This window comes from Adiantum capillus-veneris, chromosome 27 (assembly GCF_014529385.1).
Source record: "Adiantum capillus-veneris isolate H3 chromosome 27, ASM1452938v2, whole genome shotgun sequence".
Classification (NCBI taxonomy): Eukaryota; Viridiplantae; Streptophyta; class Polypodiopsida; order Polypodiales; family Pteridaceae; genus Adiantum; species Adiantum capillus-veneris.
In genome coordinates this window covers 121,771,354-121,795,005 of record NC_140957.1, presented here as the reverse complement: position 1 = coordinate 121,795,005, position 23,652 = coordinate 121,771,354, and the positions used below count along the sequence as shown (strand labels likewise).

At 45.0% G+C, this 23,652-nt stretch overlaps 1 protein-coding gene across 2 annotated transcripts in view; it reads left to right on the top strand.

The window, feature by feature from the left end:
• LOC147422672 (putative polygalacturonase At1g80170) overlaps positions 1-17,504 on the top strand; it is a 50,265-nt gene extending 32,761 nt beyond the window's left edge. Inside the window, exons 6-9 of one of the 2 annotated variants that reach the window (XM_086503707.1) lie at positions 16,081-16,162; positions 16,312-16,420; positions 16,570-16,656; positions 16,968-17,504. In XM_086503707.1, coding sequence (XP_086359833.1) covers positions 16,081-16,162; positions 16,312-16,420; positions 16,570-16,656; positions 16,968-17,237 — 548 coding nt within the window. In that variant the 3' untranslated portion in view covers positions 17,238-17,504. Of the gene's footprint in view, positions 1-16,080; positions 16,163-16,311; positions 16,421-16,533; positions 16,657-16,967 lie in introns of both variants that reach the window. The other variant, XM_086503706.1, reaches the window with a different exon arrangement.
• Positions 17,505-23,652: the final 6,148 nt, after the last annotated feature.

The window sequence follows — 23,652 nt, the reverse complement described above, 5'->3', positions numbered from 1 at the left end:
GAAATCACTGATCTCCCTCTGTGAATGTCTCCCACTATCTGATCTCCTCAAGAGACTCTCCCTGTGTTTGCGCAACTCTAGCAAAAACAACCCAAGACATCTGTGATCTTGACATCTCATGACTCTAGCCAGTGGTCCAAAGCCCTCTTTGAATAGACAACAAAAGCGGCGTATCTCATAGTATATTGAACAGTGACATGTGTGATGTAACTCTGTCTCTGACTCTACATGACACAAGTGGCAATCCTGGCCTCGACTAGTACTCTCCTAAATGTGCCAGTCTCAATGATCAATCTCTAATTGATGCGATGATGTGTGCATCTGACCAATAGCACATCGTATCCCATGGGATAAATGAGTGTTCATATAGGCAGGTTTGATCACAAATCCATTCTCTTTGAGCTGGAGAAGATGTTCTCTGTAGAAAGCCATCTTCGTGCCAAGATCTTGTGTCGGCTCTATCCACGTCCTCAAATCCTGTCTGGTGAGGTGAGTAATCTTGGTCTGTGTGAGAGACAGGGAGGGTGCATCCAACGAGTACTGGAAAGGGGGTAGTCTATCCATACTAAAACCATGCAGCTGAAACCATGATTTTATTTGTGCATACCAACAAGATGCGTCTCCCTATGAGGTGAGTTGTTGAGAAGACTCCAAGGCTAGGCGAGCATATCTATCTATACTGTGAATAAAAGAGATGGATCTGGTAAGTGCCTCTATGACTAGTGGAGGAGCAACAAGTTCTGCCCAAATAATCTCGTGCCGTACAGAGGCCTTGGTCCTAATTATCCGGGAAATCATAGAGACCAAAGGCCTCTCAATACATCTCCACCCATCAGTACTACCAGCTCCGCTATAATGGTCTAGTGATGGTCCCCATATCTGCACCCCATAAAGCATAGCTGAGGTAACCAGAGCTTTGTTTGGGGTTCTTGAAATTGAATCTGTGAACACATCCTCTCCGTGCTCCCCAAAGCTGCATATGCTCTCGTCAGTTTAGTCTCTACAACGCTCCTGAAGGAGAACTTTGGACCACTGAAGACCACTCCCAAGTAAGTGTATACGTCTATATATTCAGCAGTCTACTGACCCACTATGCTGTGGTGTTGAACACCATACCTTTGGTCTTGCCAAGGTTCATTGACAAACCGCTATCATTAGCAAAAGTGTGCAATGCATCCAAGTGTCGTTGCATCCCCTTTGGCGAATGTGAGATCAACACAATATCATCTGCATACAGTAGTAATGAGATCTAGGTGCTTGCTCCCCTCTCAATGTAAGCTAAAAGCTCATCCACATACAAACCAAACAATGTAGGGGAGAGTGGACATCCTTGTTTCACTCCAACAGTGGAGTGAATATGCTCAGACAACACGTCGGGGGTACGAACCTGCCCCACGAATGTCTTGTATAAAGCCACATTTCCCCAAATCTGCTATGAGGGTACTTCCATCTCCAGTAGTCTCTGCATCAGTCGAGCTCTGGGAACTATATGAAATGCTTTGTGAAAATTCACAAAGGTATAATAAATCCTCCTACCATGTGATCTGCTTTCCTCAATAATAGCTCTGAGTGTCAATATATGATAAGAGTAGAAAAGCCCCTCCTGAAACTTGCCTAGTCTGATGCCCGAATGCCTGCTCTCTCTGCCCATCAACTCAGCCGTTGCTCAAGAATGGATGCATACAACCTAGCTAGTGTGTGCCCAATCATGATAGTATGGTAATTCTCCAGTATCATGGGGTCTCTTGCCTCCTTCTGCCAATGAAGTGTTGCAGCAGGGCGAGCCTCCCTCCATGCTACCGATATGTGGCGCCCTAGTCGCACTATGTACTGAAAGAATGGGATCACAGGGTGATCGGCTGCAGAGAAGGGGTCCCTCCAAAACCACTCTCCATGGTCCCACTACACTCGAGCGAGAGGGCAGCTCTCCCAAGCCCAAAGATGCCAGTGGCCTGTCTCAAGATCTGCAGGGTCAGGATCTATGACACAGGTCCTCCCACTAATACCAAGACTCGATTCCTCTGAAAGCAACACTCTACAACCTGAGGAGCCTCTACTGAGACTCTCTGAAGATGACCCTCTCCCTGGATCTCAAAGAACATGTGAGGTACGGACTCCGAGCAAGCCCGAATTGCGATGAGGACCTCCAATCGCGTGAAGGCCCCCATCCATCTAGGAGCTGCTGTCTCTAGAGGGGTGAGCCACTCAACTGGTAAGGCCTCTGTAATGTCCTGGCACATGCTTTGCACACCTCTCATGCCCCGTAGCTGGATGCTCTGAGCCTCCTCTGACAAACCTGAAAATTGTATGCAGTCCCCAAGAGTGCGGGTTGGACCCTCTGCCATGGGACCCCAAGAAACATGAGGCCTACTACTAACCAAGTGGCCTCTCTGAGTGCTGACCATGGGGTTCCAAACCAGGGGCTGTCTCAAGCGCTCCTCTGTATAGGAAGGCTGATGTTGCTCTAGGTCACTCCTCAACAACTCCCAGGATCGAAGCAACAAATTGGCAGCAAAACGGTCCTCCATCCTCCTGCTCAGGCCAACTCTATGCATCTCTGTAAAGATCCACCTGATGGAAGGGCTCCAAGGGCCTCCTGCATCAGTCTGTGAAGCAACAACTCCCTCCAGGGCTCCTCCCCTGGAAGCAGTCCCTTGACCACAAACTTCCCAAGAAGGGCTCTACTCTACTGTGCTGGGTTGATGACTCCCAGCCCTCCCTGAGAACATGGTAAGGTGATGACCTGCCAGGCTACTTTGGCACGAGCGAGCTTACTGTCACGCCCTGACCAAAGAAAATTTCTGATCAGCCTCTCAAGCTAGCTGATGCAGGAGCTCGAGAAGATCCAGCAAGAGGTGATGTACCACATAGTAGCCAACAACACCTGATTGGCCGCTACAACTCTGCCTGCCAAAGAGAACCGTGCCGAGCTCCAATGCAGCAACTTCCTCCTAATGGACAGGAGGAGGGGAGTAGTCTGCTACCTAGGGGACAAGTCTAAGCCAACCTGGCAACCCAAATATCAAATTGGAGTCCCTGGGGGGATCCACTTGAAGCCCTCTCCTGGGAACCAATCAGGCGTAGGAGCATTGCCAACCTAGAAAGCCATTGTCTTCCTCCAGTTGATCCATGCGCCGGATGCACAACAAAACACTTCTAGAGCTTGCTCACACCTGTTTAGATTGGCCTCCTGGCCCTTCAAGTTCAAGGCTGAGTCGTCGGCAAACTCAGTGTCTAGTAGCTCGTCTCCCCTATCGGGAGCTCTAGGCTTCGCAAGCCAACCTGCTGTGAGGCCAGAAATTTGCTCATCGCCTCAACATAGAACAGAAAGAGGAAGGGGGACTAAAGGTCAGCCCTGCCTAATGGACCGTGTGAGCATGAAGCGCTCCCCTCGTCCTCCTGCCAAGAGCACTTGACTGTGTGCATGCCTGTAGAGAGCTGGAACACCTCTGATCCAAGCATCTGAGAAGCCCATCTTGTGTAGGGTGCCCTCCAAGAAGTCCCAGTTCACTCTGTCGTAAACCTTCTCAAAATTGAGGAGGAGAATCACCAGATCCTCACCGTGGAGATGCGCTTTCCGAGTGCGTGGTTCTCCAGGGTCGATCCGGAAAGCACCGGGCCTCTAGCTGTAGACAGGAGCTTAGCAGACGCTCAAACTTAGATAAAAGAGTGCAGATAGACTTAATTAATAGTTTAATACACGTAATACTGATGATTAAGGAGAGTTGAGAGAGAAGACTGCAAATAAGAACGCTAGTAACTGATATGACAATAAGAAACAAGTATTCGAGACTCAAGAGATCTATTCAATCGTCAAGTGATACAACTTCAATTTTTCGGATTGCCCTTTTTACAATCCGGTTGCATATGCCACAATGGTATGCCCTCCGAATTGCAACCCTTCAACCAGAAAACTCGCAAAAATGGAACCATTGTCGAGTCTTTTCGTGCTTTCGATGCTCTTCCCGACCTTCCCTTGTCTTCTCCAATTGTTCTCAAGAGCAAGAATTGCCTTCTACTACAGTCGGCTCCAAAAAACCCTCCCAATAACCCCCAAAAATGGCCAAAAGGGATCCCCAAATTGATACAAAATTGGCCTTAATAGGAAGGTCCTTTTCATTTTTAGAAACTTTATTTCCAATGGTTTTACCAGCACTTTACTTTTGGAAATTTTTGATCCGCTTGCATGCTCTAGCTCCATCTGCTGAGTGCTCTCTTCTTTGTCTCTCCCTCTCTCTCACCTTGGAAACCCTCGCTGATCCAGACATACTCTCCATTTGCCCACCTTGATCGGCATCACCTCTCTCTGCCTCCTCTACATGTGACTCACCCCCTACCACTAGCACTAGCGACATCGCTAGTGGGGTGGGGGGCTTTGACTTCACTTTAAAAGAGGGGACCCAACTGGCACGGGAACCGGCCCCTACCGGGCACATGCCACGTCATCCCACCATCGGCCAGCGTGCCGCCAAAACCAATGGGCCGCCGTCCCTGCGCCATCACACACCACGAACACAGTGCCTGTAGGCGACCACCATAGCCCCACGAGATGGGGAGCTCTCTCTCCTTTGGATACCTGACTGGCACCCGTTTTGGGCTTTATCGCCTACCCGTTGGCCCATAAACCCCACACACGGGTTTATTATCTGGCCACGTGGTGCGCCCATTGAAACCGGCTTGTTCAATCCAAAAAGGGCGGTAGACTTTACTTCAAACCTTGATTTAGCTTTCACCCATTATTAGTCGTCTATTTTACTAGTACTTTCAAGACACAACAAAGGGGAGAGGGATACAGGTTGCTAGATTGCACCTGTATGAGTAGACGGACACCAGATTGGCCCCTAACTTAGGCGCCCCTTTCGGTATTTCTTTATTGTTCAAAAGAGGGAATAAACGCTGTGGTTCCCTACAAGCTGCCCCGCACAAACTCGGCTGAATTTCCACTGTTCCAGCCCGATTTCGGTAGCATAACTGTACTAGAACCCTTCACAGTCAGTATTCCCACGCATTGACTGATTTTCCCGGCGCATACGGGCACTTTGCCAAACCTGGCAAGAATCTGCAGCACGCTGAATTCTCTGTTTTCAGCCCTGAAAATGCGCCAGATCACGTGTACAGCGGTCCCCTTGCGTCCCCGAACCTCCTGGGGGTATTAGGGTCCGTTTAGGGCCAAAACCCTAAACTTGCAAAAATACACAGCAGGCTGTAATTCACTGTTTCGGGCTCCGTTTCGCGTGCCGGTCGCATCCGTAGCAAGTCCTCGAGCTCCCGCACCTGTAGGGCTACTTGCCCTTTGAATCGGACGAGATTTCTGGCGTGAAACCTCTCCGAATTCACCTGTACCTGCGGGGGGATTAGCCGCTAGCTAATCCAGTACCTGTGCAAGAGGCTCTTGCCTCGGCAATCGCGCATGAACCCACACAACTGTACATTGGTCAAATGAAGAGCCCACTAGAGGGGCATAACATACTGCCAAAGGGGAGAGAGGGGGCAGTGCGTAGCGTGCAGGGCATCACTCCTGGCACCGCACTGTACATAGGAGGGAAAGCAAGCACTCCATAGCTCTTAACTTGTGACAAAACTGAAAATGAGGCTCTCCCAGCATAAAATTCAGCGCCACTTCTTGTTGCATGAGGCAAGTGCACCAGAAGGTGCCACTTGGCACATTTATAAGCATTTTCCCGTTTCGGGGTTGCCGCCTAAAAATCTCCCAACCGGCTGCCCAGTTGACTTCACGGCAGAGTAAGAAAATGTTCCCTTTGTCATTCCGGAGGTAATGACGTCAACACATTTTCAGGTCCCAAAATAGCAGTTCCGTAAATTTTAGGAGATGCTGCCATTGTATCTTTCTAGGTCATCCGACCCTCTTTGTACACTGCGGCCACATCCAGAACTGAAATGTAGCCTCTGTAGCAAAGGATTCCACTTTGGCTAGTCAATGACCCCACTTGGCTAACCATAGTCCTTGTCCAACCTTAGTGCTCTCTTGCCCTCAGGCCTGGACTCCCTCTGGACAGTTCCACACTAGCTATGCAATGCAGGGCAGTTAGATTTCCCGAGGGGTGTTTCCAAAAAGTGAAAGTAAATAAATAATAAGAAAGAAATCAACAAAAAGGATAGATAGTAGTCACACGCTGGTGACACCCACAGTGCTCCACTCGGCCTCCAAAAAGCCAACCCAAAATCCTTCCAACACTTTTTCCCACACCCTCATATCCTTGCCACTCTGCTTACTGACCCGATCATCACCTTGTCGAGACCCATTGAAGCCTTTCAATCCGGGCTTTACCCATCCATCCTGCATTTCGGCCCCACTACGATCTTGAACGAGAGGCTTCAAAAAGGAAAAAAAAAGCATTGCAGACTCCTCTCTTGCATCTGTCGCCAATTTCGATTTTATGTATCTCGGCCATCGTGCATCCGTTTGCCAAGCGGCCAGTTACGGCTAGCTCTATGCATCACCCAGTATCTTCTTGAACTTTGTCGAGATCCAAAAAACGCCATATGGCACAATTTCCAATGTGGTCATACGGGCACAAACCCGACCCTTGATAAATGTTCAATCAGCCATAACCTGCAATCCAGAGCTCCGATCTGCAATCCAAAAAGACAGGTATGCTCCATAATTTGAACACTACGCGTCTACCCACTGACATTAGCCCGGGCCATCCGTCCTCAGCTGTCGTGTCCGTCTCAGATCTACCAGACCTCCTAATTTCAAACTGCAATATCTTGCACACCGGGGCTCCGTTTGACGAGCCGTCTGGACCTACTCCTTCAGCACTTCAAGCTCTACATTTTTAAGCAGAAAACCAGCCCTTCATTCAATCTTCACCTGTTAGCCCAATTGGTTCACTTTGAGGCACTTTTGGTCTACAAAAACCCACATGATGCATACATTCCTGCTAATCTAATGCCATAAGCAGTAAGCAATTCTAACATAGATTATAGATTTCTTAAAGTTCATAGATACAGGTAAAACTTTGTTTTTCATCTTGTGCCTGCAAAGCGGCACGACAGCGCGAGGTCAGACGGCTCCCAAAAAGTGAAGATGTTGTCAAGGATACTATGCTCCTTGACAAGCCTGTCTGAGTCCCATGTATAATGTTCTCAAGTAGTGGCTAAATCCTCAAACTCAAAGCCTTTGCCAGAATTTTGTAGGCTGAGTTGAGGATGGTGATGGGTCGCCATTGCCGAATCTCATGAAAGGAGCCTCCCTCCGTGGGAATAAGGTAAATCAAGCCCTCACTCATGCTGTCAGGCATCTCTCCAATATGTAGGATGTACTAAAAAGCGCTGCAAAGATCTGAACCAAGCAAGTCCCAGTACTCCAAGAAGAAACTGGGGGTCAAACCATCCTCCCTTGGACAGCTACCATGGGGGAGAACTCTGAGGGCCTCATGGAGCTCCTCTAGCCGGAGGGGACGCTTTAGTATTTGACGCATCTCCTCAGTAACTAGGCAAGGCATCTGTGCCCAAACTTGCTCTGTGCATGCATCCTGACGCTCTAACCGAGGCTCAGTTGATAACAACTCTCGGTAAAAATCGGTAGCAACTGCACGCATGTCCTCAGGCTCTGAAGCAATTGACCTGTTGGGTCTCCTCAATTGGCTTACACTCGTGTGCGCATGACAGGGACCCACCGTCGTAAAGAACTCCCCAGCAACTGTCACCTACCTGGGTCCACTGAGATCCCTACCGATGGAAGGCAAACTCGTGACGTCTCTCCTCAATGCTAGCCAGCTCCTGTCGAGCCTGCTGTAACTGCTCCTCCAACCAAGGACTATCTGAATGGTGCTCCTGCATCCTCTGTAAGGAAACCACAGCACGACGGAGATGCTTTTCCTCCCTGGCTGCAACCAAGCGAGCTACAGACTCCTGGAGGAAGAAGTGACTAATCTCCACAAGTCTAGAGGCCATTCTACTAGCAGGGGTGTCCTGCGTGTCCAAACCCTCTGTCCAAAGCGCCACCACTCGCTCTCTAAGCTCTAAGTCCAGCAAGCCCCTTTAGGGATGCGCAACATCGTGCGCCCCTTCCTCTGTCTGTCTGTCACAGTGAGGATCAGTGGTGCATGGTTGGAGAACGAAGTTCGTGCCAGAACGCAAACAGATCCACCCATGTCATAGATGTGGTCAATGGCGTAGAAGCGATCTATCCGTGATAGATTCACTCCTACTACCCTGCGGCGGTCAGAACGCGAGAAGGCCAAGCTGTCTGGGGGCCTCACGAAGCCTGATTGTTGCCAAAAATCAGAGATCCTCAAAGTTATACATCGATGCTCCAAGCTGCCAATTCAGCCCCGCGAACAGTAGCATGGCTACCTCCAAATCTATCAGAGGGGTCCTCCAGCGAGTTGAAGTCTCCCCCAACACACCACTGCTCTGCATGCAGCAGAAACTCTACAATATGAGACCAAAACCTGCGCGTGCACTTGCCACATTGGGCGCATAGATGTTCAGGAAGCCCACGATGAAACCCTGAACCTGCATAGTAATCCACTGAATCCTGCCTAGCACAATAATACCTCTGTTGACCAAAATGTCCCATAGCGACCGCGCAAGAGCTGACCACATCGTCTGATGTGGCTCTCACAAAGATGATACTCCTGAAGTATAAAGAATATCAATCTCACCGCCCACAAGGCATCGCTGAAGCTTCTGGCGCAACCGACCTACTGACGTTGAAACTGGGGTCCTCCTAATCCCTGCACGTTCCATGAGACAATTCTTATGGAGTCAGTGAGAGAGAAGAGATGCTGCAGCAGCAGCCAGTCTCGCTATCTTCGAGGCCGGCTTGGATGGGGAGTAATCCGCATCCGAATGACCCCGAGGTAGACGTGACTGTAAAGAAGGCCAACCCAAGCCCAAGAAGAGCGTGCCGTCCGTCGGGCTACCTCCTCCGTGGGCTCTGCATGTTAGCAAAGAAGTGTACCACAATGTGTCTAAATCTTGTTGTGTCTGGGAGTGACACTGAGAACTTGGCCAACGGCCACAAGGTCTGTACCAGATCTGTAACCCCCACGTCTCCCATGTGATGACAGAACTCAAGAGCCTGAGCCAAAAGCCAGTCCAACACAAAGTCCAGAGTCCACTCAGACTGGTCTGTGTCACACGGAGGAAAAGAGAAGCCAACCGCTGTGTCGAGGGCCTCTATCCCTCTAGCTGCAAGGAATAGAACATGGACTCTGAAGCGAGCCGCCTCAAAGTCTGGTGAAGAGTCACCGAGGAAGCGTGTGAAGTTGTAGGCAAAGAAGTCCCATCAACGACGGATGTCGAAACTCGTCAACCCTTGAGGGATAGCGGCAAAGGGAGATGGCTGCACCAGAATAAAGCATTGGTTCAGGAGGCCCGAATACTCCACAGTCTGGCGGAGCCAACCACCACTCACCCGATGGAGAAGGATAACCTTTGGGAGGGTGTGGGTGTCATGTACCAGAACGCGTACTGAAAGAATGTCAGTTGCCTTGGCAACTACAGAAGTTGCCGTGCGAGGTGACTTCAGGATAGTCCCAATCTTTGAGCCAATCTTGGAAAGGAGCGGGAGGTACTCTCTCCTCAAACTTGGGAAGCAGACTGAGATGGGGAGGTCTGCCTCCTCAATAAGAACATTGGTAGCCAGATCGAATCCATGGCGCCACTATCGAAAGTGAGCTCTAGCTGCTCGAATGGCTAGGGAGCTCATTGCGATGACCTTGGATGCCATCTTGGTAGACTCAAACTCTATCTGATAGTAGCCGCGGCCGAGAAGCTGTACGTCGATGATCTTGCCCATCTCGGCTAAAAGGCGGGCCTGGAGGAGATCTCACACCTCCCCTCTGCTAGGTCTTGTGCCGATAATCTTGAAGATAACAAAGGTGGCTTGTAGGCGTGCCACCTCTTCCTCTAAGCTCGCTTGCTCTGTCGGCAAAAGAGCAAGTCGAATGGTCGACTCTGTGGTGTTAGGCGAGGGTGAAGGGAGCGCTGACTATAGAAGCAGATAGCATTGTCTGTTTCTTGCAGGTTACGAGTGTGAGAGAGAGAGAGAAAAACGCACGCAGGTTATTTGTGTGCGATTGGGCACCCTTACTAATGTTATGTCTTATTATTATGAGGGTACACACTATAAGGGTCACATAAGTGACCCTAGGGGTGGTTCACACCCGAAGAATAAAATAGTGTACAACGGTGGCCAGAAGGCTTTTAAACCCAACAACCTCCCACTTAAAGGCTCGATGTGGTACCGTTAAGTAACTCCCACTAAGTGTAAGCAAGGCTGCTGTTGTGTCTTAGCAAGACACTTAGTGAGAACATCGGCGGGGTTATCTTGTGTTTTGACCTTTATCAATGTGACAAGGCCATCATCCCTAGTACCTGTTTGGTACGAGCATGGAACATGGCATTCTTGGCTAGGCATACAGCACTCTGACTATCACAACCAAGCACTGGAAGACCAAAAGTCCTTACAAGACGGTCAAGCCAAATGGCTTCCTTTGAAGTCTCTGTGACTGAATTATATTCAGCCTCTGTAGTGCTCAATGCAACAATCTTTTGCAATCTTGAACACCAGGAAATAGCTCCACCAGCTATGTAAAGACATAACCACCCGAATCACAAAATCCCCGCACAGACAATGTACCCTTTCCATAACATATGCATGTGTCGTGTGTGCCTTTTAAGTACCTGAAAATGCTCTTCACTGCCTCCCAATGTGGTTTGCCAGGGTTAGACAGAAACCTGCTAACAACTCCCATTGCATAAGCAATATCCGGTTGTGTAGCATCCATGGCATACATCAAAGACCCACAAGCTGATGATACCTTTCATAGCATGGGCAACTTCAACATCTTTTGGGCAATCATGCTTGCTAAGCTTTGTGTGTGGAGGTAACGGCACACTAAGAGGCTTAGCATCAGCCATATTAAATCGCTCAAGCACTTTCTTGATGTGCTCGTCTTGAGAAAGGAATAAAAGACGCTTCTTTCTATCCCTTGCAATGCGCATACCCAAAATATGTTCAGGTGCACCCAAATCTTTCATAGAGAAAGCTGAATTTGACTTCTTTTTCAAAGCATTCAAAGTTTCCTTATGCTTGCCTGCAATTAGCATATCATCCACATATAGGACTAGCACAATAAGACTACCATCAGGAGCCTTTTTGGTGTAAAGACAGTGATCTGCATGATTGCGTTTGAACCCATGGTTGAGCATAAAAGTATCAAACTTTTATAGCATTGCCTAGGGGCTTGTTTCAGCCTATACAAGCTGCGTTTTTGTTTGCATTGCTCTTTCCTTGGAATGACAAAGCCCTCAGGCTGCAACATGTACAGCTCCTCATCCAAGTCACCATGTAAGAAAGTAGTAATTACATCCATTTGATCCAACTCTAAATCCAGCACATAAAGCAAACAAAACCTGGAGCATAGTCATCTTCACCACAGGGGAAAAGATCTCTTGGAAGTCTATGCCTTCCTTCTATGCATAACCCTTAGCAACCAGACGTGCTTTGTACTTGGGTTTGTCATCAACACATTTGACCTTATAAACCCACTTGTTAGGAATAGCTTTTCCTACCTTTGGGCAAAGGCACAAGCTCCCATGTATTGTTTGCATGCAGTGACTGTATCTCAGACTTCATAGCAAGCTCCCACTTACTTTTGTCTTCACACGACTGGGCCTCTTTGTATGTAAGAGGCTCCCCTTCATCTGTCAACAAAATGTAATCCATAGATGGTTGAAACCTCTGTGGTTGCCTTCTAACATGTGTAGACCTTCTCACCCAATGATCTGCATCAATTGGTAATGGGTCTACATCGTTCGGAATGTGCACATCATCAATTGGTGGCTGATTATCAGCATTACCTCGCTGCTATAATTCATTTTCAGCATGCTGGTCATGTGGTATAATCTCATTTTGTGCATCTATTTGTTGTCCATTGTCCTCTGGCAATTGCACAATAGGTTGCTGCTCATTTTTAGCATGTGGAATTTTCAGCCAAAGGTGGCTTTATGGCTGGCTGATTTTACTGAAACTTGACCTTCTTTTTGTCAATGTCTACATGTGTAGCAGGTTTCAGCAATTTAAACTCATTGAACTACATCTCGGCTGCGTATAATCTTCCCTTACTGAGGTATCCAAACTCGGTAACCCATCTCTCCCTCATCTCCATATTCCATGAAGATGCCCTTGATAGATTTCATGTCAAGTTTGGTCCTCTGATTAACAGATACATGCACGAGTGCATCGCAACCAAAGACTCGTAAATGGTCATATGAAGTCAGTTTGCCATACCAAACCTCTTTAAGGATGCCATTATCTAACGCACGATTCGGAGAGCGATTGTGCACATGAACTGCAGTTTTAAGAGGCTCTCCCCAAAACTCTTGAGGGAAATTAGCCGTGGACAACATACATCTCACTCTCACAAATTGTGAGATTATATCTTTCAGCCACACCATTAGATGATGGATTATAAGGGGCTGTCAATTCCCAAATGAACTTCAGCCCAAAAACTTGTCAGATAATGCCTTGCAATGCAAATAATAAAGAGTTCCCTTCTTGCTGCCCTTTACAATCAGCATAGAGCCTTTAAGCACTTTCCAAGAGCCACCACCAAACATAGTGTGATAACCCTTCACATCTAGCTACCCAACCGAAAGTAGACTTTTCTTGATGCTAGGTACATACCTAACATCATTCAAAATCAGCTCTTGACCATTTTCAAGCTCCAAGAGTATAGTGCCAATGCCCTCAATCTCACATGCATGGTTATTGCCCAAGTAAACTTTACCCAAACTACCTGCAGTGTATGAAGCAAAAGACTCCAAAGATGGAGTAACATGAAACGAGGCACCACTATCTACTATCCCTGATTGTGACAAACCATCCTGTGCAAATCGTTACCTCTGGTTTTGTGATATACATGTCACTGGCCATTGCCACACTATCATCATGAAGGCACGAGTCAACAACAAGTGCATCATCTGTATCAACAATTTCTTCAATGACAACACTCGAAGCAACATTTGCCTTTGTAACTTCCTTGGAAGAAGAGTCATGATCATCACTTTTAGCATCACTAGAATCCTTCTTCTTCTTGCTCTGTTGTTTCTTTCTTCCAAGTTCCTGCTTGTAGTATCTGCAACTGGGCTTTTTATGCCCTTTGCGTCTACATTGATAGCATGTAATATCCTGGGACTTACCCCTGCTCTTACTCCTATTCTTGTCTCTATTGTTTGCATTATTCTTCTTTTCAGACGTGCCTCTTACATTATACGTGGATCCGCTGCTTTCACCGTTGGTCTTTCTTCTAATCTCTTCATTGAGAATTATAGAACCTCGTGCACCATCAAATGTCAAAGCAGCATTGTTGCTCAAATAGACAACCAAAGCTTCCCAACTGTCAGGCAAAGTCATCAATAAGAAGATAGCCTTGAGCTTATCACCAAAAGGCTGCAAACCAGAGTCTTGCAATTGACTCAAGACACTTGTAAAAGCACTCAAGTGTTCAAATGCAGGCTTGGACTCATCCAACTCCATGTTTACAAGCTTTCGCATAAGATGCAGTTGATTCACAGGAGTCGTGTTCTCATACGTATCTGTCAATTTCTTCTAGATAGCATAAGCAGTGTCAAGACGCTTAATGTCCGTGAGCACATCATTAGACATCGCCATCTTGATGTAAGCAATTGCTTTCTTGTTAAGCCTAGCCCAATCTGTCAAAGCTACAAGCTTCACCTCCAAAAGTGCATCGTCGTAATCTTTCAAGAATAGGATTCACTGCATTCTATCTTTACACAGGTCAAAGCTAGAGCCGTCAAATCTCTTAATGTCAAGGAGAGACTTTGACTCACTGCTCGTAGACGCATTAGAGGCCATTTCGGTTCAAAAAGACCCAAAAATTCACTGTTGTATTTTTATGACAGCAGGCTTACAGGCTCAATACTCAGTGTAGAAGAGCAAGAGATGGTAACATAGTGTTACCGGCACTTTACCACAAGTGTATAGCAGTAAAGGAGGATGAATTTCAACAGTTAAAGCTGAAATTTCAGCACGCAAATAGGAAATACAATCCTTGCATGAATACTCCCACTTCAGCAGTATAACCAAAATGCATATGCATCAACCTCAAATCTACAAATGGATAAAAGCTGCTGCAAAATGTATTTTCAGCAATACATAAACTCAATGGCGAGCATCTCGCATGTAAAATACATAAATGTGCGCCACATAAGCTTTCCGATGCGTATAAACCTACGTTTTTACGTAATTTCTTGAAAAACTCTAAGAATAAACCTCAAATTCTCTGCTCGAATTGTTCACAAATTGCAATACATGCACAAATGTTTGCAGAGTAGTGAAACTCCAGCAAAAGCCTCAAATTTTGACGGTCTAATTTCTGAAATTTTTGCAAATTTCAGCAATTTCAGCAAAAGCCCCAATTTTTCCTCAACCTGTAAGTGCAATTTCCACTTGTAAAGCATCAAAATGCTGTGAAATTGCTGAAATTTCAGCCACCTGTAAAATCCCCCTTTCTTCTGTGATTGATTTTGCCTGCTAATCCTTGCTGTATCGCAAGACGAGACCCTCACAGTCTCAAAGCTTCATCAAGAAGCTGTGGGCTTTAGTGAGAGGGGAGAGAAACAGCATACGGCCGAAAATCGGGGAGAGAGAGAGAGAGAGAGAGAGAGAGAGAGAGAGAGAGAGAGAGAGAGAGAGGGTTGAAAGCGAAGAGAGAGAAAGTGACTGCTGCTGCTTCCCGGCGTGGATACGTGCACGAACAGAGGCTCTGATACCAGTTTGAAGGGAGCGTTGGGTGCAGAAGCAGATAGCGCTGGATATTTCTTGCAGGTTACGAGCGTGAGAGAGAGAAACGTTGCAGGTTATTCGTGTGCAACTGGGCACACTCACTAATGTTATGTTTTATTATTATGAGGGTACACACTATAAGGGTCACATAAGTGACCCTAGGGGTGGTTCACACCCAAAGAATAAAATAGTGTACAAGGGTGGCCAGAGGGCCTTTAGACCCAACAGAGGGGGCTTCCCTTGAGTCCCTCTCAGGTGGAGTAGTAGCCGCCATTCTGTGTCTGCTTGAGAAAAGACGAGGCGGAAGGTGAAAGCGAGGAGGCAGCAACCGTAGCCCAAACCCAAAAGAGCCAAGAAGGGCCGAAGCTGCTTATCCACAAAGGCGAGGCGAAAAAACACGGAGAAGAGCGAAGGTGAGGCTAAACCGGGGGGGGGGGGGGGGTGTGCTGAGTACGGAAGGAAGGGCGGGCTCTAGCAGCAGGCTGAAGGCTGCGCACAGCAACTGGGCAGAGATGGGGGAGGGGGTTGGCTGGCGGCCTGCGCACAGCTAGGGGCAGCGTGCGCAGGGCAGTGAGGCGGGCAGGCAGGAGGAGGGGCTTGGGGGGGGGGGGGGGGGGGGGGGGGGGGGGGGGGGAGCAACAGCGCGAGGAGGCGATGGCAAAACCAGCAACAGCGGGAGAGCTTGCTCTGCAATCTGCACGCTCCAAAATCAGGCAATCACCCTCTTGTTTGGCACAAACAGTGACAGAGAGGGGTTGATGGAGGGGCATCATTTACAAGCTTTTTTGATGTAAGCGGTATGGAAGAGGGGCAAGGTATAGTGATCAATCTCTGTGTCCAGCTCCTATCCATGTGTGCAGGCTGACTGATACAATCAATACCTTACATTCCAGGACAATGTAGGTTCGTTCAGTCTGCATTCGCCCTTTCTTGGTTGAAATGCTAAAAGTGCATGCATCAACTAAGCCAGGTTTCACAACAGGCTAAGCCAGACCTCTGGGCACCACACCAAGTTTTCACTGTTCAACTTCTTTTGCGGCTTGAGAGTGCTCCTTTTGGCGGTTGTACTCTTTGAAGATCAATATAAAAGAAATACCGAAAGGGGCGCTAGGGTTTTGGGGCCATTGCATCTGGGAATGGAACTCCTCCACTCCGTGTCTACCATTGGGAGAATCTCTCTCAGTTTCAAGTTGTGTCGAAATGCTAAAGTCTGTTCCAGTTGTGTTCTTTCAGTTGGCACGTGGTGCCCTCTACAATTACAATGGTATCAAAAGTCCATGGTGTGCGTACTGCAGGTGATGATTGTGTTTCGATTGTGAGTGGTGCTTCAGACATCCGCATAAAGAATGTGTCATGTGGTCCTGGACATGGGATAAGGTAAGAATTTGAATATACACACCACAAAGTGACTTTTTGGTAGGATCTTAAAAACAAGTGCTTGATGTTTTTTTATCTCTCTGAATTCTCCCATCAACATTTTCAGGCTTCTGGTTATGATATTTTGTTTTATCTCCTCTGCCCTGCAGTATTGGAAGCCTTGGAAAAAGCTCCAATGAGGAGCATGTTTCGCTTGTAGTGGTGGATGGTGCCACTTTTGTGGGCACCTCCAATGGGCTGCGCATCAAGACGTGGCAAGTGAGTACGCAGGAAAAATATGTTATGTGGTATTCATTTGATTAGTCTCTTTTGCAGTCAAGTATGCCATTTTAGCTTTTAATGTTTGTAGTGGAACTTCAATGCTGTTATAGGGAGGTACTGGATTAGCAATGGGTTTTCTCTTTCAGAATGTGCAAATGGTAAACGTGTCCAACCCAATAATTATTGATCAGAGCTACTGTGATCCTCCGGCATCATGTCCGTCTGGAAATGAGGTCTCTCTCTCTCTCTCTCTCTCTCTCTCTCTCTCTCGCGCGCGCACACACACACACAAACTCTCTCAAAAAGGGGCTTGTTATCATCATATTAGTTGAGGCCCAATGGCAAGAAGTCAACCAAAAGGTCAGATTACAAGGTCTTGCAGTGAGAAAGTCCCTAGGAAGGGGGAAAACCGCTCTGCTGTGGAGTTGCAGCTTGCCATATAAGTCACTGCAAGAGGGTTTTTCATATGTGCACACATACGCACACATACATGCACACACATCTCTATGAACTTGAGGTTTTGACAATTTTATTGGTTACACAGACCTCGGCGGTACAAGTGAGCCAAGTGTTCTACAGGAACATATGGGGAACATCGGCAACCAAGCAAGCAATAAAGCTGGCATGTAGCAAGGTAGCACCATGCAAAAACCTATTTTTGGAGGACATAGACTTGGTGCCAGCTGCAGGGGATGGAAGCAGCACCTCATTATGCCAGAGTGCGGAAGGAGTTACTGCAGGTATTGTCATCCCTTCAGTAGAGTGCTTAGACTCCCCCACACGGAGACGCGGACCTCTCCACTGCAGCATGTAGCGTTCTTCCTCCCTCCCCATTCATTTGCACCGTATTTGGTGCAGTTCTATTCTTTATACAGGCAGTATATTGTACATTGAGCCAATAAACATTTCCATGACCTTTAAGTTGAAGCCTGATGTGTACATTCACACACGCCTAGTTATGTTTCTCTACTGACCTTTTCTCTATGGTTTGTTCCTGAATCGTAAATCCTCATGTACAATCTCTTGAGCCAAGCTTCTCGAAAAATTTATAACTCAGCAAATACATGCCAATTTAAAACCACTCTCTCTCTCTCTCTCTCTCTCTCTCTCTCTCTCTCTCTCTCTCGCAGCTCATGGATGAGGGGGCCCTCTCGACATCGACGCAGATTGCGACAGAGGATCCATACCATACTGGCGCGACATAGGAGCCGTCCCGATAAGTGCCTACCTTGGAGGACATTGAATCTCTATAGCCTTTCGGATATTGATGTATATGTATATGATGCCTCGACTGTCAAAGAGCTCCATTGTATCAACTCACCCTTTGTATCAACTTTCACCCCACCCCTACCCACTATTTTCTTTTCAGTTCTTTGTACTTTTTGAACCCAGACCTGGCTTTAGATTCACCATATGTAACCTTTTGGTCTCATAGGTCATTTTGGCCTTTTGAAGACGCTAATATTACATTTCATTGCTGCATTCAAAGGATGGGTAGAAGGTAGAAGACAAACTTGGTCAGTAACATTAACAAGAACAAGCAAATCATGGACACAAACATCAACTCCACCCTCACCACCTTTGGAAGATGGAGGACATGGAAGGTTGACAAAAGGAGAAGAAAGATTGGGAGAACAAGAGAGATGGAGAAAGCTTAAGCTTCAATGTGAGAGAGAATAAGAGGAGATATTTGAAGGGGAGAGAGACTATGAAGCAAGAGCTTAACAAATCACTAGATGAGGAAGTTGACATGAAGACGAAGGTAATTCAAAGCCGAGAAAAAGAGTTGGGTGGAGGTGGTCAAGAAGAATCTCTTGAAAGCTCATCAATGCCAAGAACGCCTTAGAGTAGGGTGTTTACACGGGCTACTCCATTACCAAGATACCAAAGTCCACCCAACCTTAGAGATGGGAAAGCATGAAACATGAACTTACACAAGGAAGAGGAACCTCTTCCTTTTGGCAAAGCATGGAGTGCTACAAAAGAGACCATTGAAAACGAGCCCCCATCCTAGATATCTGGATCAGATGGATAGATCCTCCTTCATGAGGAAGAGGGTAGTCCTATGCACACTCCTTGGGGATCTCGTCTTCTTGGACGATGACCTCATTCAGATGCAGACAGAGCATTGATGCGTATGCATACCATGTGCCTTACAAGCGTGCAAGAAGGGCAAGAGAGCTATCTATGATGGTTGAGTCATCATAAATTGCAAGATCGGTCTATGAGACACCATCCATTCACAAAGATGCACATGGAAGTATTACACTAAAATGGTTCCCTGCGTCTTGAGGTGGTCGAGGGGTCAAAGACATTATCCTACTTACAAAACACATGAGAACCCCAAAAGGAGAGTACCAAACTTATAGGGCTATGTTTGGGTGTCTACATATCGCAAGTGTATGCGACATAATATTCTAGGGGTTTAAGAGGAGCAGTAGTTGTATAGAGATGAAAGCTTAGGGAAGGATACATTTTTTATCGTGCGATCTAACGTGCTTTAAGTGAATTCAACTATAGCCTCATGAGTGGAGTTTTATATACATTGGTCTATGCTACTTGGCACCTTCAAAGTCCAAGTTTGTGATAGCTGGAGATGAGGTAGAGAGGAGAGACTCAAGTAACAGGAGGAAGAGGAGGAAGGTGATATTCTTTGCAATAGACATGAGCATGGAGTCCTTGCAAACATATACAAAATAGTATGGTATACTAAAAAATGGGCATGCATACCTTGAGAATCGATCATATACGTTCTTTGTCGAGCTCGAGTAGAACGAGGGAAAAAGCTAGAGAGAGCACGTCTTGCACACCTCCAAGATTGGAGTGCTACGCATACCAAGAGAGTGAAGAGAAGAGGGGAGAGAAGAGAAGAAGAGAGACACGGAGCACTTAATACAATCTTCCCTATGCAAGAATGAGATTTTTCCTCTTGCATGTATTTATTTAAAGACGTGTCAATGCTCAAAATGATTACAATCATTTACCTGAGTATAAAATAACTATTGCTCGTAAAGAGCTCTCAACTAATAAAATGTCCATAGGCTATCAACTACATAAGCTATCAATTAGATGCGTGTTCCACTTGTCACGGTGTTTGTTACCTCTATACAACAAATAAGCATCATAATTCAATATTATTACTATCTCTCCAGTAAGGAAGCAATTGTCCTCAAATGCTATTTCATTATTTTGCAAATCATAATTTGTCTAAATAGTGGTTAAAATTACATATTGGAAACATAACGTAGTAAAATAAAATCTTAAAAAGTTAAAAAATTGTGTTTGGTCATCCACATACTGCATATTTTAGTATCCCACACCACTGGGATAAGCTATATATGTCATATCCTAATATAGCAAGATATCATTGCTCACAATCATCATTCAATACTCAAGATCAATTCCAAATCCATAAATAGTGTCGTTATTAATATCATAAATCAAATCCAATTTTATATCAATATAATTCAGATCCATAAACAATGTCATTATTAACATCATAAATTAAATCCATAAACAATGTCGTTATTAACATGATACAATCAAATCCAGTTCCATATCAATATAATTCAAATCATTTCTTGATCTGTGTAAGTATCGCTATCATTCATAAACACAATTGTTCAAATAGGTCTCATGTGCCTCTTGGCTTTTGTTACTTGCTTGCTCAAGGGGTGCCTACCATCTATATCACATTATGATTCACATTTGGACCTTGTAAGAAATGCCATGTCATTGTAGAGAGAGATAATGAAAAATTCATTTTCTCCATTTTCATACATGTTTTATAAAAATCCAAATATCACCCTCGTTACAAGGTACATTTTATTAAAAAACCCAAAAAGTAATCCAATCATGATAGCACTTAATGTTTGCAGTGGCTAAAAATACAGTGCCGAATATCTCAATCTTTTGCATTTTTGAAAACTAAGCTCTGCTTTCTTAGCTCATTCTTCCCCTCCATTTCCTCATGCGCACTCTCGTGCATGGATATTGAACGTTCTTTCCTCCATAGCCCTCACCTCCTTCTACAGCCGGTTTCAACTAATCATGTCGCACTTGATGCTTATAGCTTCTCCATATAAAACTTCTACGAGGAGTCGAAGAGATGTGTATCATATGCACATAGAGCTCTCACGAGAGTATGAGCCCCTTTGCAAAAAAAAAAACAAACAAAACACTATTTTGAAGCTTTGAAAGAGAACTTCATATTACAAAGCATAAAAAATGTGGACCTTTGGTAGAATGTATCCTAAGCATCTCGTTATAAAGTCCACTCGACCTTTCAAGGATATAACCTCTTTGGTGAACTATGTGGGAGATGGTCATAATGGTTTGTATGGCTACACCAAGCACTTGGCCATAAGGAATGATGTTCTGCAAGCAGAGAAAGAGAGACATTGCATGCAACGAGAATGTGCGCTTACACTAGAAAGTCGTGCAATTTGCTCAACAAGTTGAAGGCAGCAAGGAGATATCAAGGAGCTTACGTATCAACTTATAGAAAAAAAAAATAGTGCTAAGTCTGACAAAGAGAAAGTAGACTATGAGACATTGATGACTTAAAGGTTGGCTCATGAAAAATTAAGAAAAGAGTGCAAGTCATCAAATAAGTCCATCTATCCTTTTTAAGTTTAAATTCATAAGCTCTCAGACATATTTCTTACTTTTTGCCATGCATTCCCAAATCTTTTCTACGCCCCGACAAAGAAGCGGAGCGCAACAAAACCACCTCCTCGGCTCCTTACGAGCTCATATTGTATCAAAAAAACGTTGTTGGCCTCTTAGATGACAAGTGCTATGGTAAGATTGTTTCCAAACGCACCTGACGTTCAGTCAATTTTGGATGAAGTCACTATTTTTAATAAAAGATATGCTACCATTTACAAGTATGTAGCCTCGTTTGTAGTGCTGTTCAACTGGAAAAGGGTTTGGATTTCTATAATTTTGGATGAAGCCACTATATCTTGAATAAAGAATATGTTGCCATTCACAAGTATGTATCCTTATTTGTAGTGTTGTTCAACTAGAAAACGGTTTGGTTTTTTAAATCCTTAAAAGTACTCAAGTTTGTGCAAAAACAAGTAAAAAGATTCACATCAGGTATACGCTACTCCCAAACCCTTTCTCTATTCAAAACACAAGACGGGAAGTGAACGAGGAGGTGCTTTAGACGCTGTAGGTATAACAATATCTTATGATTTGATCGTCTTGCAGACATACATTGTGCAATTGTTCGATGTTACTCCTGAAGAGTGTAACGGTGTCCTAAAGTTTTTCATCAAGCCAGATGAGTGCGAGCTTGTAAAATAATCGAAGGTTGAGTAAGTCACAATCACATTCATGAACAAAGCTCTGGATGCAAGCATTAGATAGGATGGCCCTGGAAACTTTAATGTGCAATCTGAGCACATCATTTTTTATCTTGCTACCTTCAAGGTGAGTTGATATTATTTTTAAGGTGTATGCTTTTGAATATGCATTTTAAACAACTTAAAGTATCCTTTTAGGTACCGAGCGACTGAGAATGAAATATTTGAATTGAATTTTCTATCAAACTAGCAATCTGAAAATAACAAGTAAACAAAAAAATGGAAAGAAACTGGATGTGGAGGGCATAGACTCCTACACAGTTAAGTGTCACATAGATAGAGACCTAAAGACCTAAAGACCTTAAAAATGCATGTACAATGTTTCCAAAGGAGCAACAAGCAAAATCCCTTACTTATATTGCATGGGAGGAAAGAGCGTCGGATAGGCATCTTCGTGACCCCAACTTTTGACCCATTCTGGATATCCCACTATCCAAAGTATACATATGCACGATGCATGCACTTTGTAGGATAATAGAAAAACTAATGTTTCTTTATATCTATTTTGCATGGACCCCTCAACCTCTCCCTGCAAAAAGCAAAGGGTAGTCTCAACCTTAGAAACAATTTTCTTAGATATGGGTTTGCATTGAGGACATGTTAAGATCGAGCAAGATAAAATGAGGTGTAAGAATGATCGAGATGTTCCAAAGAAGCTATCCATTGGTGGTGTGAAAGTCCGAGTTTTCCTATCAATGTCTATGATTGAAATACAACATAAAAGTCAAAGTGCACAAGATAGACAAACATTGATGATGTAGACAATGGTGCAGTCACAACGCAAGGGGAAGGTATGAAAAACCTTGGACACAATATTCAAGTTTAACATCATATTTGAGACTGTAGAGCCAATTTGGGAATCACCAATGCCTTGAAGATTTAGCCATATGAACAAATCTCAAATTGTTTTTAAGACCAAAGCCTTCCACAAGGTAGTACTTGAAAAGATCTTTGGAGCCATGCTCTCAAAACTTTGGCTAGCATGATGCAAAACGTTCTAAGGTGGTTGATAAATCTTTAAAGAAGCAGTCTATTGATGATCGTAAGGATGTTAATACTGAATTTTATCTACCGGTCAACAACTCAATTTTCGATATTGATGTCGAAGAAAATCATAACGGAGACTTTAAAAATCAAAGCTTATCAAGAAATAAAAGCAAGTGAAGAGTCATCCAACGTCTTTCTTAGAGCACTTTGTACATAACAAAGAGATCCAAAAACATTTTTTAAAAATCTTTTCAGTGTCATAGATTTTTTATCTTTTGTCTGTTGTTGACACAATAATATATTTGTTGTCTGTCTGTTGTCAGTTTTAAGTTATTGTCGTGTCAAAATTGTACGGGTTATAAACACTGCCACTAGATAAAAAGTGGTAAGGCCTCCCAAAAACATCTATTTGGTTCAATTCCTTGTTGTAAACCACTTTTTATGAGATTATTGGGTAAACCTAAACCCAAGGTTTAAAAGTAAACCAAAAACTCCCTATGTTGGTAGCTACTTTGACCTACACCCTATGTGTTTGAGGGGGGGCTCATTGTCATAGCACCGGGTTATGGGTATACCAAAACCCTTGGTTGTGAGCACACCTAAAACTCATGGTTTATGAGTATTCCACAAACTCATGGCTAAGAGTAAACCTAAAACTGTTATGTCATGAGAATGGTCATTCTAGTTTGGTCTTGAGGGGTGGATTCTTGGGTTTCCAAGCCCTGGTTCAGTTAAGTCTAAACTCATGGGAACATGCTCTTATAGCATGCACTTGAACCTCTAATGTACATGGAGTTTGCATGGCTAATGTGAGCCTACAGCTATATATGTAAAGCTTTTAACAAATTAATACGATGTGCTACTTGTGTC